Here is a 16,449-nt window from a genome sequence, read left to right as displayed (position 1 = left end):
CTGAGCTCTCTAACGTCACTGCTCAATACAGAGAAATCCTCAGTGGAAGACTGGGTGGTGGAGGAGACTGACTGTATTTGGAAAACTAAACAGCAGCCCTTGTTCAGTGGTGCTTCCACCTGGGCACTACTGAAGGCAAGGAAAGGAAGCTTTGGAAGTTGGGGCAGAATGGTTTAACCGTGTGCTGTTTTCCTCACTGTGCACAAGACTTGCAATCACTGTTTGCTGGGATTCCCAGAAAAATGAGTCACCCGAAGAAATCCAACCTGTGCTGAACTGTACAGAGGCTACAGAGTCTGTTGCACATGAGGATTTCTTCAGAGAACCCAAAGGCAGCAGCAGAAGTGATGACGTGGCACGAAAAAGGGCGTCTGGATCCTGCCTTAGGTTACCAACAGTGCTGCGGGAGGAGCGGCTGTGTCCCCCACCCTAAAGGCAGACGATCAAGGTCGTGGCATAGAGGCCTCTGACGTGGCTCCCTTCCCACACCGAGCCGGGCCCACTTTATGGGATAATCACCGCCGGTGAGGGAAAGGAGCCATATTAGCCGAACTTCCTGTCTGACCTTCAACTTCTATCGTTCCTAGAGCAGCACAAGGAAGGGAACCCGCGGCCTTCGCTCCCAACGCTGCCGAAGTTATGTCAGAAGGGGCCCTTGCACTGGAGTCAGGTGATATACTTGTCCACTTACTGCAGGTTCTGCAGTAAGCGGGCCACGGCCTTGTATACCCCACTGTCCACTGTTCTTGGTAGGCAGACCTGAAACAGAACCTCCAGCAACCGTGGCTGCTGTGATGATGACGGTCCTCCTGGTCAAACTCGGAGGTTAATCTCTGTCTCTCTCTGTCGCGCACCATCCCTCCTGCACAGACCTCGTCGATCTGAACTTGAGCCCTACCAGAGCACGGACAATTGTTCCAGGCTCACCTTCACTGCTCCAAGGCCTGTTTAGGAAAAGCTTTCCCACAGGTGGCAACCTTCACGCCTTAAATCCTACTTCAGTCACTACTGAACCACTGTTCTTTTTGGCATTTGTGTGCTTTTATGTTCATTGCTCTCATTAGATTTTTTTTTTAAGTCGTTCATTTTGGTTTCTGATGTGCTAAAAGGAAAACTGCATAAAAGCAACAAGGAAACAACTCACGCCACAAAGCTCACAAGAGCCACGTGCCACACAGAACTCATGGAGCTCCGATGACATTCAGTGTGTCCAGGTGTGCTGCTGATGCCACAGATGCCGTAGTTGTATGGGGCTGGCCCAACACCCTTGAGACCGAGCTGGTGGCGGAGGCGCTCACATCCATCTCGTGACCAGGCCGGCACAGGCCGCTTGTCTTCGTTAGGATAACCTCGACAGAACTGAGTTGGCACTCCGATTGCACTAACCGCCAAGGGAAAGTGACTTCCAATCAACGCACCCCGACACCGAGGCACAAATCACCAAGGCTCGCTTTGGAGAGTTGCCGATCCTTGGGAGTCCCCAGACGGAACGTGCTGGTACAGAAAGAGGCCTGTGCTTCCCACTGGCCATTCGGATTCTACTGGGAAGATCCAGGCAACCTCCCCAAAGGCATTTCCCTTTTGCGCTGACTCTGCGCCCACCACTAGGAAAAAAACTAACCTGAGGAACCCTGTGCAGGCAAACACCTGCCGTGGCAGGCTCCTCACTGCAGGCTATTTCCTATACGCGATACGATACAGGATGAAAACAGCAGGTGCCACTGCGCCCCCCACTAGGAAAAAAACTAACCTGAGGAACCCGGTGCAGGCAAACACCGTGGCAGGCTCCTCACTGCAGGCTACTTCCTATACGCGATACAATACAGGATGAAAACAGCAGCTGCCGACTGTTCGGTTGAAGTCCAGTCATTCTGCCACCTAAAACTGTGATGATACCAGTGCAGTGCTACACAGTGTCACTAACTGAGCTGGAGTCACTAAATATCATTGCAACAGAACAAATTTATATAAAGTAATTGCACACCCCCCAGGATTCCTTTAGTTTGCGCAGGAGTGTGTCGCGGAACTGTTTTAACAAACCGTGAAGCGGGAAACAAAGGGACGGGCTGCATTACATCAAAACCGAGACGCGCGCACGGGGGGCGGGCGGGGGGGGGGGGGGGGAGAATGCACACAAAAACATGCAATCGTCTTTAAAAAAGAAAAACTTGAAAATCTTGCATGGCCTCCTGGTTATTCACAGTAATCTCAGTAATAGACATTCATGTCGCCTGACTCACGGTCTGGCTTCAGTCCAACTCCGTGGTGCCTTGCACAAGAAAAACCTGCTCTTCCAGCTGTGCTTTTCGTCTGTAGTCCTCAGTTTGGTCCTCCTACCCCTTCAGTGACGGCTGAAGGATCCCTTTTTCGATGAGGTGTGACTTGAGCGTTTTGTAGACGTTTAACTGCTGCTCGGGCTGGAGTACCAACAACTGTTGCAACAGCTTGCTGGGATTGGGGCCTCTGGCAGTTAGATGAAAGGAGACAAGAAGGGGGGGGAGTCAGTTCTTTCAGCTGCAATGCTACCTTCCCCCCACCCTTTCCTACAGGGTCAAATTCACATTTTATAACGAGTTAGTCTAAAGGTTTTCCTTAACTGCTAACAAAAGGGAAAGGTACCAAATGGATATTAGGATTTGGGGTGGGGTGGGGGTTACATTAAGAGTAGCTCAGCAGTGGAATCGGCTGCCCAGGGAAGTGATGAACTCCCCCTCACTGGGAGTCTTGGAGAAGCAGCTGGACAACCCCTTGTCAGGGATGCTCTAGGCCACGGTGTTAAACATGCGGCCCGCAGGTCGGATCAGCCCTCGGAGGGCCCCAATCCGGCCCTCAAGGACCTGGCTGCTTCCTCCTTCCTTTTCCAGTTCTGCAGCTGCTGCCACATTGCAGCTTGCTTTACCAGTATCTCTCAATCGCACAGGAGAGATAGATAGGCAAGCCTCTCCTGTGTGATCTGAGTCTGGTAAAGGACTGGCTGAGGCTCCTCCCCCTCTTTCCAGAGGGAGGGAGGGAACAACTGGAGCTTGCTTCGTGGCCAGGCTGCAGAAGACAAAGGGAAGCCTTTCTTTCCTTCCCTGGCTGAGGCTCCTCCCCCTCTTTCCAGAGGGGGGGAGGGAACAAGGGAGAGCTTGCTTTGCTGGGGTGCCTCAATCACATGGGAGAAACGCCAAGCACCTTTAAGACCAAAAAAGTTTTGTTCAGGGTATGAGCTTTTGTGTGCCTTTCTACAGTGTGTGTGTGTGTGTGTTTTGTTGGGCTCTTTATGCCAGGGCTCTCCTGAGTGCAACTGGGTTCCCTCCCCCTTTTCACTGTATTCATGCCCTCATGATCCAGTCTTTCTCAGTAAGAAAGCAATGTGAACTCTTTTAGAGGAGTAATAACAACAAGCTAGTGAAGTGGATTAGGCCGAGAGTGTGTGTGTCCAGACCAAGTTCACCAAGGACATTTTCCTTGTAGGAAGTTGTAGTTATTTCTCTGAGGAAGAAGGTTTGTAGACAAACACATGGCCCTCAGTCTGTGTCAGGTTGCCTTCTCATGTTCTTGACCAGCACATGAAGCAACTGATGTACAAAAGCTTACAATGCCTGTCCATTTCATGTTTTCCCCTGGGTCCTAGGCTCAGAACACTGAGTATGAGATTTCTGTAATGACTGTCAATAAACCAAAAGTAGGTTTGCAGCTTACAGATACACACCTGAACAGCAGACTCGAGATTGCTACAGCACAGATATTTTGATGGAATAATTCAGAACAAGAGGTGTCAGTCATCAGAGACTGTTAAATAAACAGCATATTGCAAGAGTGCTAGTGTTTTACGCATGTTTTATTTAAAGTTTTTAAAAAATCTTTAATTGTATTTTTCTGTGTCCTTTAGAAAGTTTGTATGTCCGCTACTTGGTATTACCTTTTATGACACACAGGGCCTGGCCCAACAAGGTCTCATTAATGTCAGATCCAGCCCTCATAACAAATCATTTCAACACCCCTGCTCTAGGCTGATCCTGCATTGAGCAGGGGGTTGGACTAGATGGCCTATACAGCCCCTTCCAACTCTGTGATTCTATGATTGTACATCTACGGCACTTTAACTGGGAAGCTCTAGCAAGCACCTTAGTGAAGCAGCTCTGAACACGTAGAGCAACGTCTACTGCAGCAACACCCTTTCCCCCCTATTTTCCTCGCCCTCCCACCTGAACGTCCATTACTAAGAAAACAACAAAGACTGTCTGTGCCAGAGTAACCAACTTTTCTTGTTTGAAACATGAAAGGAAACAAGGAATTCTTCTCTCCCTCTTCGCTGCCCTTGATGCCAGTGTGGCCCAGGGGTTTTGCCCCCACCCGATCCACGCTTCAGCTTCCACACATAGAGCCCCTCGCCGATTCAAGGAGGTCCAGTGCATCCAGGGGGATTCCTTAGAGGTCTGGCGCAAGGCAGGGGACAGGAGAGTTACCCCCTCCCACCCACCTGACAGGCACACAAAGCAAGTTTCTGTGGAGGTAACGGAGTGGCTGTCTTTCTTGCCCCACATGACCCTTTTTTTAAAAAACCCAAAAACCTAGCTGCTTATCCTGACAAGGCCATACCCTTTAATCACATGAAAGCCTCTTAGAAGTCTTTTGTGAGGGAGCTTGTAAAAAGCTTTGGGGAAGTCCCAGTCTTTCTTGCCCCACATGACCCTTTTTTAAAAAAACCCAAAAGGTTTGGGAAAGTCCCAAGTGCACAGTGCCTCGGGTCCCATTTTGAGAAGCCCAAGGAGTTCTAGGTGGTTCGTGAGGCAAGAATTCCCTTCCCGGATCCTTCCTCAGCAAGGTTTGTGCTAGTATATATCGAACAATTCTAGCCTGAAAAATGCTTCCCAACATTTTATCTGGGACAAAAGTTAAATCTATTCTAATGGATCTCCTGTGAATCTACCATCTCTCCATCTATCTATAATCTATCATCTACCTATCATCTTATCATCTACCTATCAGTCTATCGTCTGTCTGTCTGTGTATTTATCGAGTACTGCTCATACAGCTATTGCCTTAAGCAGAAATCTGTGAATCTTTTATTTAAGTGGTACGACCACTGGCAGCCCTAACCTGGATGGCCCAGTCTGGCCTGATCTTGTCAGATATCGGAAGCTAAGCAGGGTCAGCCCTGGTCAGCATTTGGATGGGAGACCGCCAAGGAAGCCTGGGGTTGCTACACAGAGGCAGACAATGGCAAACTGCCTTTGGATGTCTCTTGCCTTGAAACCCCTATGGATTTGCCAGAAGTCGGCTGTGACATGACAGCAATTTCCACCACTACCAAAACTAGGCACTGGCTGTCTTCTAATTTTCCCACAAGGATGCAGATTTTATAAACATTCTGTATTTTGACCCAAAGAAATGTAAGAACCCTTAGATAACGCCATCCAGCCCCAGTCCTGTTTTTGTTTTTTTGTTTGGTTTTTTTTAAAGTGCAAACTGGGTCATCCTTTGTATCTAACACAATTTTGTATGGTGGGTCAGGTGCAGACAGTGCTGAAGACCAACGCAAACAAACAGTCAGACCTGATATAGATCTTCAGCAGTGAACTCTTAAAGGTGTTATCCGTGTGAATTTACCTTATGAAACTGGTGATGTAGACATGTACAAAAGTAGCCATCAAGTACTGACAGTCAAAGCGATCCATGATTCCACCATGGCCTGGAATAGTGTCTGCAAAATCCTTTAGGGAGACAAGAAAGCACAGAGCAGGGGTCACTGGAGGAGTGGAGGTAGCTGGGAATTTCCTTGCATTGTGCAAGAGGCTGGATTAGATAACCCTTGGGGGTCCCTTCCAGCTCTATGCTTCTAAGCCCCATATAGTGAACACTTATGCTCTTCAACTAGCACCCATTCAGGACAGTCAACTGATTAAAGAAATACTGGTTTATCTCTTGCCTTTTAAATCAATGGACTTCAATGTAAAAATCGTGGCTGAGCTGTTCAAGCGATGGGTCAAAGTGTTTTGCATTGATTAAGGCACCCGTGAGAAATGGGGACACCGGATTTTCAATTTACCTCGCTTAAAAACAATTACAGAAAGGACACCCAAAAGGTTCAGAACGAAACGACTGAATGTGGTACTCACCTTGATTTTGAAAGCTCTTTTGAAGCCACTAGCGAAAAAGCCTCCAAAAGGCCCAATTAAGGAGGCAAATGTTGACAAAGCAATGCTGTGCAACTGGAACGGATACAGGTTCACTGTTTCCTGCAAAAGTGATCATTATGAACATTATCCATCCCCGGTGCTCCTCAATCCAGCAGGCTCTCTGCCCACACCTTCAAACCACTCAAGGGGAAATGCAGCCTCACAAATTCCAACCTGACAAACAAGGACGGGGAACATTCTCTAGTGCAGCAGCTCCCAACCTGTTCAGTACGGTGACCCACAAGCCCAAATTGACTTGGGTATGGTGACCCATCCAAGGCTACCCCAAGGTATTTTTGGGTGCCCTAGACAAACTGTGACCTCAGCATCCATTCGGCCTCGCATTCCACTTTCTACACTGGATCTCCAGATGTCTCTGGAAAACCAACCAACATGACACAAAGGGCAAGAGCTGCCGCCCCCACTATGAACCCCAAGCAAGTGGCGTGGCAACATACACAACCTTTGCATAGGGAGGTCACACTCCAGCCTTTGACCACCCTCCATTACTCCCTCTAATCACCGCTAAGTTGCTAATAAACACATGCTAGTAACCACCAGGACGCATTTTACTTGTGTATGGAGGGAAGAAAAAAGGACTAACTGATGTATGACGTGGAAGAGATCATTCCCGGAGTCAGATCTCTGTTTCCAAGATACAAAAGAGAGCTATGGGAAGGGCAGAGGTGGCCCCTGGGGAGGACTGGCCCGTGACCCACTTGTGGAAGCTTCACGACCCACTTTTGGGTCTCAGCCCACAGCTGGGAAAACACTGCTTTAGCGATGGAGAGAGAGAAGAAGAAAAGACTGGATTCATATCCCGCCCTTCACTCGGAGTCTCAGAGCAGCTTACAAACTCCTTCCCCTCCCCACAACAGACACCCTGTGAGGTAGGTGGGGCTGAGAGAGCTCTGAGAGAAACTGCTCTTTTTCAAGAACAGCTCTGATAGAACTATGGCTTGCTCAAGGCCATCCAGCAGCTGCAAGTGGAGGAGAGGGGCATTAAACCTGGTTCTCCCAGATTAAAGTCTGCGCACTTAACAGAAAGTCAGTTTGGTGTAGTGGTTAGGAGCATGGACTAATCTGGAAGAACCAGGTTTGATTCCCCACTCGGCCACATGCAGCTGCTGGTGTGACCTTGGGTCAGTTACAAGTTCTTTCAGAGCTGTCTTCTCAAGGACAGTTCTCGAAAGGGCTCTCTCAGCCCACCTGCGTCGCAGGGTGTCCGTTGTGGGGAGGGGAAAGGAAAGGACATTGTAAGCCAGGTAGTGAGGGGCGGGGTATAAATCCAATCTCTCCTCTTCTCTTCTTAACCACTACACCAAACATCCATTTCACTTCTTCCTCAACACATAAGCACTTCCAATGACAGCTGTCTTATCAGTAGTATCAGAGGCTGAGCCCGCATTCTCTCCCAGCTGTACAAAGTCTGTTCTTTGCTGACAAGAGAGTGGCAGGCTCTGGTCTCACTGGTCTGAGGCCCGAATGCAGAGATCCTTCCTCCTGCCGACCTGCCAGATGCTGTGGGCTGCAACAGAGAGATGGGGTCCTACGGAGTCTGCAGAAACTCTCAGTCTCAGCTCTCCTGGCTGGTCCTCCAGGCGGCAGGCCTCCAAAGAGAGCAGATTCTTAATTCTCAGCTACCCTAAGGGATCACAGGAGATGGGGGCGAATTACAGGGGCAGAGTATCCATGAAACTCATGATCTCTCCGGGCAGCTGGCTATTTTATTTAATTAATTTGTTTTATCTAACTGTTCCTCAGTGGAACAGGCTTCCTTGGGAGGTGGTGGGCTCTCCTTCTTTGGAGGTTTTCAAACAGAGGCTAGATGACCATCTGACAGCAATGCGGATTCTGTGAACTTAGGCAGATCATGAGAGGGAGGGCAGGAAGGGTTGCCTCAGTGCTGAGTTCTTGTGGCCCTTTCTTACACGCCCAGGGAAATGCTGATCGCCACTTTGGAGTCAGGAGGCAACTGTTCTCCAGGCCAGTTTGGCTGGAGATCCTGGAGGTTTTTATCATCTTCTGGGCATGGAACAGAGGTCACTGGGGGGAGGTATTTGTGAATTTTCTGCATTGTGCAGGGGGTTGGACTAGATGACCCTGGAGGTCCCTTCCAACTCTTTGATTCTATGAAATGTATCCTGCCTTCCTGCCTTCACAAATGTCATCAATTCAAGCTAAGCCCAGACTCTTGGAGCAGGTAAAACAATTAGCAGCCAAAGAGTAGCGGTGCACACAGAAAGGGTATAAAACAAGGGGCATCGGTTCCACAATCAGGGAATGCAAGGAAGGCCTGCTCTTCTCCTTCCCACCTCCTATGCCCAGGCTCAAGTAGAGATGTAAAATTTCCGGAAATTTTGAAGCTCAGAAAAAAACGGAAATTTTCGGAAAAATTGAAAAAAATGCTACATTCTAAATTGAAAGTCATTCTGTTACTTTAGGAACATAAAATATGACTATGGACATTTTTACTTGGCATGAAATTATCACAACTAGCATATTAGAAATATAGTGTATCCAAACAATTATTTCAAACAGAATACCCACCCACATGCAAAAACATCACTGAAACTTTTTTATTTTCTACTGACAATCGCACCTCCTAAAGGAAGAAATGCATCTTGTTCTTGCATTGGAGGGTTCAGTTGGTAACCTAGGACTTGCTTGTCCTCAGTGCACAGAAATTAGATCAATCTGATACCATATATATATATTTTAGAAATGATTTGGAAAATATTTGAACACCTTGTCTTAAAATATTTTATTCATCATGTTAAAATAAAACGTTTCATAATCAATTTTTCCTTTTTTTTTCCTTTTTTCAATTTTTCCAATTTTTCTGAAAAAAACAAAAAGGCTTCAGGAAAAAAACGGTTTTTTCCCGAATTTTTCCGTTTTTTTCCCGGGCCTTCACATCTCTAGGCTCAAGGCACTTGGAGGGGATGTCTCCTCTCATCTTCTGCCCTTGCTGTAGGCAGAGTTTGCTTCTTGTATTTCATCACAGCCTCCCCCCCCCTCCATATGATTATCTACAAAAGGGCTTCCACCAGTCTTTGCGGGCCTTCCACACTGCCCTAAAAGCCCAAGGAATCCAGGGAGAATCACCCCCAAACATGCCAGCAATAGTAATGCTTTCTCAGCCACTTCCTCTGGCCATCCTTTGTCCCAAGACGGATCACAGACACCTTGTTCCGTGCAATGCCACTCCTCCCCTAACCCCAGCAGTGAACAGTCGGATGTCCCCAGCAGCTTGTGCCTTAGTGCCGCCCTGAGCCTATGGGGAGGGCGGGGTATAAATGTGAATAAATAAAAATAAATAAATAAAATAAAAATAGTGGGCTCCTTCCACCACATGTGCCTGCACGCTAGAGAGGATCAGGGCAAGGTACGTCTTGAAGCGCCTCAGAATCTGCAGAGATGCCACCAAGGCATGGTAGGTAGCTTGGATCCCAAACGTGAAAAAGGTCTGATTCAACAGGTGTGTGATCTGCCAATCCAAGCGGGTGCGCTGAGCATTGCTGTGCCAGCCAATTGTGAGACGCTTGAAGGGATCAGTGACAAAACCCTTCGCGAGCCCAGGAAACCACCAGTTGGACAGACTGCAAAGTTATCAGTATCCCCTGGTTTCTGGGCTGGATGTTGTTGGCCAGAAGACCTCCTGTGTACATTCCCTCTTATTCTTCTACCTCTGCTCCTTCAGCTGAATCAAGTGCATCAAATCTAAGTACAAACCTTCTAAAAATGAGGACTGCCATAATAAGATGCAGTTCAGTACACAGCAATAGCCTCTCTCGTACCTTCGGGAGGGGAAGGGCAAAAGACTGTTCTGTTCATACAGTTTCTGCTTTACCTGATCTGAAGGCAGAGAGGAAAAGACAGAAACCAACTTGAGAACTGGTCACCCCTCAGACCCTCATGCTCCTAAACAAACATTTCATCCCATGTTTTGACCTCACAAGAGTCCCACTTTAATTTAAAGGTTCTGCTGTACTTACCCTGCCAAGCACAACCTGTAGCAATGGTGGTATGGCATATTTTTGTAACTGGAACAGTTCTGAAGGTTCACACTCTGTGACAAACCTGTTGGTCTCGCTGTTGTATTCCACGGGGCATACGAAATACTGATATTGAGCCAAAAGGTACGCAGCCTGAAAGACACAGGAAGCAGCCATGAGATCCTTGAAAACAGAAGCCCGCTTCACAAAGTTCGTATGTTTTTCGGGGGGGGGGGGAGTGAACTGCCCATGCCGTTCAATGTGCAACTGAGGCCCAGCTTAGGAGCTACACAGCACAGCATCGTTTCCATGGCCACCACCGTCATGGCTGCTCCCACACAAACCTGGGTAACAAGAACCTCTTCTACCCGCATGTTTAGGACAGATGGCATGGTTACATATCTTGCTGGTGACACCCAACCAGCTCAGCACCCACCACAGCAAACAAAGCCTTTTGTAGCTGTGATCCCCACACTTTTCTAAGCCTTGATTTATCGAGGACCTAATTGCTCGGAAGCTGCGACAGACTGGCAGCGCTTCAAACTCATCTGTGCCAGATTAAGGACCCGGTGCCAAGTAGCACAGCATTAGTATGAAAGGAGAGACATCCACTCACAATGAATCCAAACACGACCGTGGTAAAGAAGCCACCGATGAAGCCTTCCCAGGTCTTTTTGGGAGACAGCTAATCAGCAAGACAGAAAGGAGGAAGTTACAATTCTGGTATCGCAGAACTAACTGAAAGAACACACACGGTTCTTAACAAGCAGCAGGAAAACAACATCAAAAGAGCCCTCTTGTTTACACCTAATAGTTAGGTGATTCCCCGGGGGGGGGGTCTTTTAATCCGCAGTATTACTTGTTACAGGACTATGTACAGCTCCAAGTCACTGCAGAGGCAGGAGCTTGTGATTTAGAGAGCCAGCCTACCCAAAAAATTCTAACTAAAATCCCTTTGCAAGTACAGTTAACTCGGTGGAGAGGGGCAGACGGTGCCCAATATCAGTAGCAAGGTTACGGGCACTGCCAGCTAGAGGTCTTTGAGATGCTACGCAAGATTTACACACATCTCTGGCAAGAGCACCAGTTACCCTAGCAGGAAGCGAGAACAGGATCTGGCAAAGCCAGCAGTCGGGAGGGTGGCAGGGAGAGCTGTATCCCTGCAGCCGCTCTGTTCCGATGGCCAGCATAAACAAACAGCTGGTACATAACTACAGTATCCCGACACCAGAGTCCTTCAATGGCTGCAGTAAAAGATGATCTGAGAAATGAAAGCTGAGAACACAGAAGAGCAAGAAATTCCATTAAGAAAGCTGGCTCTGTGTTTATATATACGTGCATGCGGAACAATGCACCATCAGAAGACGAGTCTAATAAGCCAAAGAAGCGAGAGCTCAACTCCAGTTTGCTAATATTACAGGCAGTCTGCCTCAGGAGAAGGAAGGCAGAAAGCTCTCTGAAACAGCCGTGACTGGTGTGTAGCAGGGGCGATCACTCGGGCCCCAACAACTCCGCTCCCTCAAACAGCACCTTTACAGAGCACCAAAAACAGAAGCCCACCCTAAACACGCCTGCATGGCCTCTGCAGTACTTTTTTCTACTGTTATTACTCACTCAAACGCTGTACCTTAATCAAAGGAGTCCTCCCAAAGAAGAATCCGAAGATATAAGCAGCAATATCATTGCAAATAACACTTGAGATTGGAACAAGAAACCTGAGAAATAAAAGAGGAACGTTAAGAAATAACCCTAACTGAAAATGGTACAAAGGTTCTTACGAAGACTGGGTGGCTTGTAGGAGTTTCTGACCGACTTGCAGCCACGTGAAAACTGCCCCCTTACGACAGTTACTGCTTTCTGTCTTACTTTTTTCTTTAAACGAAAGTTGGGCAGAAACCGGAGAGGAAACATTTGCAAGAGGACCACTTCTCAGAATCACAGGCTGGTTATCTGAGGAAATTCCAAACACTATAGATTCTATACCAATAAGTAACTGGGGGGGGGGGGGGCACCAGGAAACCAGCCGCATAAAAAGATGCAAAATGCTTGCATATACAGGAGGCAAACAAAGCTTATACGCAGAAAGTCTTTATACATAATATGCATGATATTAAAATAAACACTGTTGACCAGGCCCATCAGCTGTGGCTCCTCACCCCCCTCTCCAATCCAAAAGGAAAAGCAAGAGGGTGGAGGGGAGCGGAAGCCAGGTTCCTTCATGCAACACAAAACCTAATTTCCATTTAAATGGTAGGAGGCTGGTGGAGAACAGGACATCAGGGCTGGAATCCAGAGAACTACTTGAGCTCAGGCAAAGGGCTTACGGTAGCCAGGAGAAACAGTTGCCTCGTGCCATTTCACCAACTGCTTTTGAAAAAGTAGTTTGCTATGGAGAGTTCGGAGGGGGCGGGGTTGTGATAAAACAAGTTTAAAGAACCCTTTGGCTCATGGTCCCAGCATCTCAGTGCTTTGGACCTTGGCCAGGGCCAGTTTACAAGAACGCTTTTCCAAAACATACACCCTGCTCCTAGCCAGCAGTTCTCTCACTGGCTCATCCACGTGCACCTATGCCTTTTTTGAAGCAATCCTGGCCTTACACCCCAGGCCTACAGACTTTGGAAAGCAGGTTAGACAGATTGTTTATTGGACTTCCAAGATTTAGGACGGTGACGCCGCTCTGTGTTCTATCTGGATTCTGGAGGAATAAAGTAAAGGCAGTGATCAGAGGGTGAAGAGTTGCAGGTTTGCTGGTGTAAAGGAGCACCCCAGATATTCACAGAACAGGGCACCCACAATTTACTTTCTCGTTGACGCCAGATACTTTACAAAAATCAGATGCGGTACTACTCAATATTGTCAGAAAAAAACAGAAGTGAACGTGTGAAACAACATATAGACGTGTGAGATATATGCTTAGATTTGCAAGAATTGCTTTCCCCTTACCAGATCATGCCTTCAAACAGATTTTGGATGACAAGATGAGATTGAGTTACAGTGATCAGCAAAGTGACATGAGTCCATGCGAACTGTTAACAGTGCAATAACACAACAGTTAGTGACAACAACACAGATCAATACACCTAAATAAAATGGTAGCTCGGCTGAAGGAGCTACGCACACACACACACATCAAACACACACACACACATAAATATTCTAAAACATGAGAGGGTGCACAAACAGCATATTGCAATCTATCTTTGTTAGTTTCTGAAGACGACAAGACAACAGTTATTTTAAAAAAGATTTCAAAACAGATGGCCACAATTTTCCATCTTGTAATTAATGTTTTTTAAAAAATTGTATCTCAATGTGAATGCTACAGAAGGAAAATGATACGTGGTACAATTATTCTGGGTGCATATATATCAAATAAGACATTTTAGAATTAAAACATTGATGCGTCAGTGACAAAGTTATGGAGAAATCATGCTACATAATTATGAACACTCACTAAGAAAAGTTAGTTCCTATAAACAGACATTTTAACAGTTAGCACATTTAACACATCACACATTTGAACTACAAAATGCGCCAGGGATGAAAGACGTGTCCCTCCACATCAGTGAACTGCTTTTTGTTGTCTGCAGTGATACTTATATAATTAAATAATTCCGGTACAGCTCACATCTGCAGACCACTGAACAATTAATATTTAGGGGCTGGATTTCCCCGGACACTTTTCTCCACTCCAAACATGCATAGAACCATGCAGTGACATGATGTGCTATCTCGTGACAGGCAGATAGAATCTATGATCCCAGAAGCTTATATGATGGGCATGTGCTCATTCTACTAGGGAGGGGCTGCAGCTCACTGAGGGAGTGTCTGCTTTGACTGCTGAAGGTCTCAGGTACACACCAAAGCAAAGGACCGGTGAGTGGATGATGTCAGAGGCCCTGGAGGGCAGCTGCCAGTCTGAGTAGCCGACACTGGCCTTGCTGGACCAAGGGTCTGATTCAGCTTAAGGCAGCTGTGTTCGTGTGTCTAGTATGCCTTAACTGTGCATCTTTGATTATGCTCATCAAGTGACTGATGTACTCTTTGAAGTTTGGGGCATTATCACCTGGCACAGCTGCAAGCATTTCTGCAACCATCCTGAAAAAACAGTGCTGTTTGGAGGTTATCCCAAAAAGACTAGCTCTTATGTTCTTATGTTCTTATCCCAAAAAGCCTATTTGTATTAAAAGGAAAGATGATAATCATAGGAGGCTGGCATTAGCTGAGAACTTTAGAACAAATCTCTTTTCTTTTGGGCTATCTAGTTTTTGTAACCTCGTTTAAATTCCAATCAATGTTTTCCGGTTTTTGCTCCGAGGATTTTTCAAATGCTCAGTCAGTTCTGCCAACAGACGTCCGCAGAAAATAAAAATTTTACTTCCCCATCAAAGATGCAGCCAACACTCTCGCCTGATGGAATGAAGGCTCACAGGAATAATTTTCAACAGAGGACAACAGCAAACCTATGATTACACATTGCCTGCAGTATCTCTGCCACAGCTCCAAGTCATATTTGTATTAATAAGCATGGGGGGGAGGACACAACTTTGACTTATTGTTGCTTTAACAATGCATTTTCAACATTCCTGGAATAGACTAAAGCGGCTGGTTATTCTGAGACCCAAATTAGCAGTTAAAGGATTTGTACGCACCATGTAAAACTGCAGACGGTATTGCTTCTTCACCAGACTCAACACAAACAAGCAGAAACCTGGGCAAAGAGCAGAAGACACATTTGGCAACATTATTCTTGTTACAAGGAACAACTAAAGTGTGACTGGGAATGGGAGGGTTTCCCACTACATCAGCCTTGCTGTACAAGCAAACGTAGGCCCACCCTATGTTATTTAAGAGACTGCAGCCGTGGCTCAGTGGCAGAGCATCTGCTTGACATGCAGAAGGTCCCAGCTTCAATCCCCAGCATCTCCAGTTAAAAGGACCAGATGATAAGCCATGGGAAAGACCTCGGCCTGAGACCCTGGAGAGCCACTGCCAATCTGAGCAGACAATACTGACTTTGATGGATCAAGAGTTTGATTCCGTATAAGGCAGCTTCACGTTTTCATGTGACTCTACCTTTTCCCCAGAGAATGATAACTTTTCCATTACACCTAACGCGACACAGAGCCAGGTTAGTGCACTGGGATCAATATTTCCAGATCCAGGGATGTGACAGTAAGGAGCAAGCTTCCAAAATGTGTGTATCCCCCCCCCCATAATTTCAGGTATGCTTCTACCCACAGAAAGCATTACACTGCAGGCATGATTTTTCCTTTTTGGAGGCTAATGAATCCTCAAAATTACATCTCAGGTGATCAGGAGAACAAAGAATGTAGACAATAGTTTGTAAGCAAGACTATTTGCTTCAAAGCCAGGTACAGCTTGTAAGGCGTGTGGGTTTTATTATTAAAAGCCTCAAGTAAAACATAATCAAACACATCCTTGCAACAAACAGCCCAGCATAGAAATCAGCTAAAAGCTGGCATTGTCAGCACTCTAGAGCCCCACCAGCTGAACACTCTGAAGGCCTAACAGAGAATAGAGGGGTCTTTATTGCCCACCTCAAGCAGAACAGGCAGGAGGCTCTTCTGGGAGGAGAGGCTGGTGTGCCATTAAGTACAGGTATAACTGAGAAATATTGCTTCTATATTCACATGCCTTCTCCTGTGATGTCTTTGGATAACATGCTGTGTCTTGTTTCCTGTTGCAAGCCAAATGGTGAGGCCACATGGCCTCAATAGCCATGCCATAAACCCACATTCTTTCACACTTTCATGCCAAAAGCCAGACCTCATGGCTCCACACTCTGGCCCACTTGCGACCAGTCACGTACACAATGAAGTAGCTGGAGTTTGGGGTCAACTGACTGCAGACAGGGTCTACAAACTTCCAGCCAATCCCACAAACCTGATGTTAGCAACCATGACAACCAACAATTGGGCACACCCATGCCCACTCGCAATTGACTGATGGCCACGGCTAATTTGTGACTGGAATTGGGATATAATTGATTGATCCCTATGGGAGTGACTCTCTTAGTTCTCCTTTCCTTCTCTTGTCATTGTCTGTTTTATTGCACCTGAAGTGCTGTCTCTTGGAAAACAAAGACCTGCTTTGTGACTTGGAGAACATGGGTGTGCAAAAATGGGATTTCCCTTCAAAATCCCTTGGACTATTATGTACTGTGGATGTTCCTGATGTGGTAACTAAGGCAAATTGCCCTAGCCTTTGTTATTTTGTAATCTCCTAGTCTGTTTGCTGTGCTCTGTACTGAATAAAGATCCTTC

General features: G+C 46.7%; 1 protein-coding gene across 1 annotated transcript in view; it reads right to left on the bottom strand.

Moving 5' to 3' along the window:
• Positions 1–2,117: 2,117 nt before the first annotated feature.
• The window catches only part of CDS1 (CDP-diacylglycerol synthase 1), a 79,274-nt gene continuing 64,942 nt past the window's right edge, over positions 2,118–16,449 (bottom strand). Inside the window, exons 6-13 of the mRNA XM_015415623.1 lie at positions 14,815–14,873; positions 13,106–13,188; positions 11,790–11,877; positions 10,779–10,847; positions 10,163–10,315; positions 6,105–6,224; positions 5,596–5,699; positions 2,118–2,463 (exon numbers count right to left, since the gene is read on the bottom strand). Coding sequence (XP_015271109.1) covers positions 2,334–2,463; positions 5,596–5,699; positions 6,105–6,224; positions 10,163–10,315; positions 10,779–10,847; positions 11,790–11,877; positions 13,106–13,188; positions 14,815–14,873 — 806 coding nt within the window. The 3' untranslated portion in view covers positions 2,118–2,333. The remainder of the gene's footprint in view (positions 2,464–5,595; positions 5,700–6,104; positions 6,225–10,162; positions 10,316–10,778; positions 10,848–11,789; positions 11,878–13,105; positions 13,189–14,814; positions 14,874–16,449) is intronic.

This window comes from Gekko japonicus, unplaced genomic scaffold (genome assembly GCF_001447785.1).
Source record: "Gekko japonicus isolate JY-2015 unplaced genomic scaffold, Gekko_japonicus_V1.1 scaffold2963, whole genome shotgun sequence".
NCBI classification, from domain to species: Eukaryota; Metazoa; Chordata; class Lepidosauria; order Squamata; family Gekkonidae; genus Gekko; species Gekko japonicus.
The sequence above is the reverse complement of the archived record's forward strand: the minus strand, read 5'-3'. Positions and strand labels throughout refer to the sequence as shown.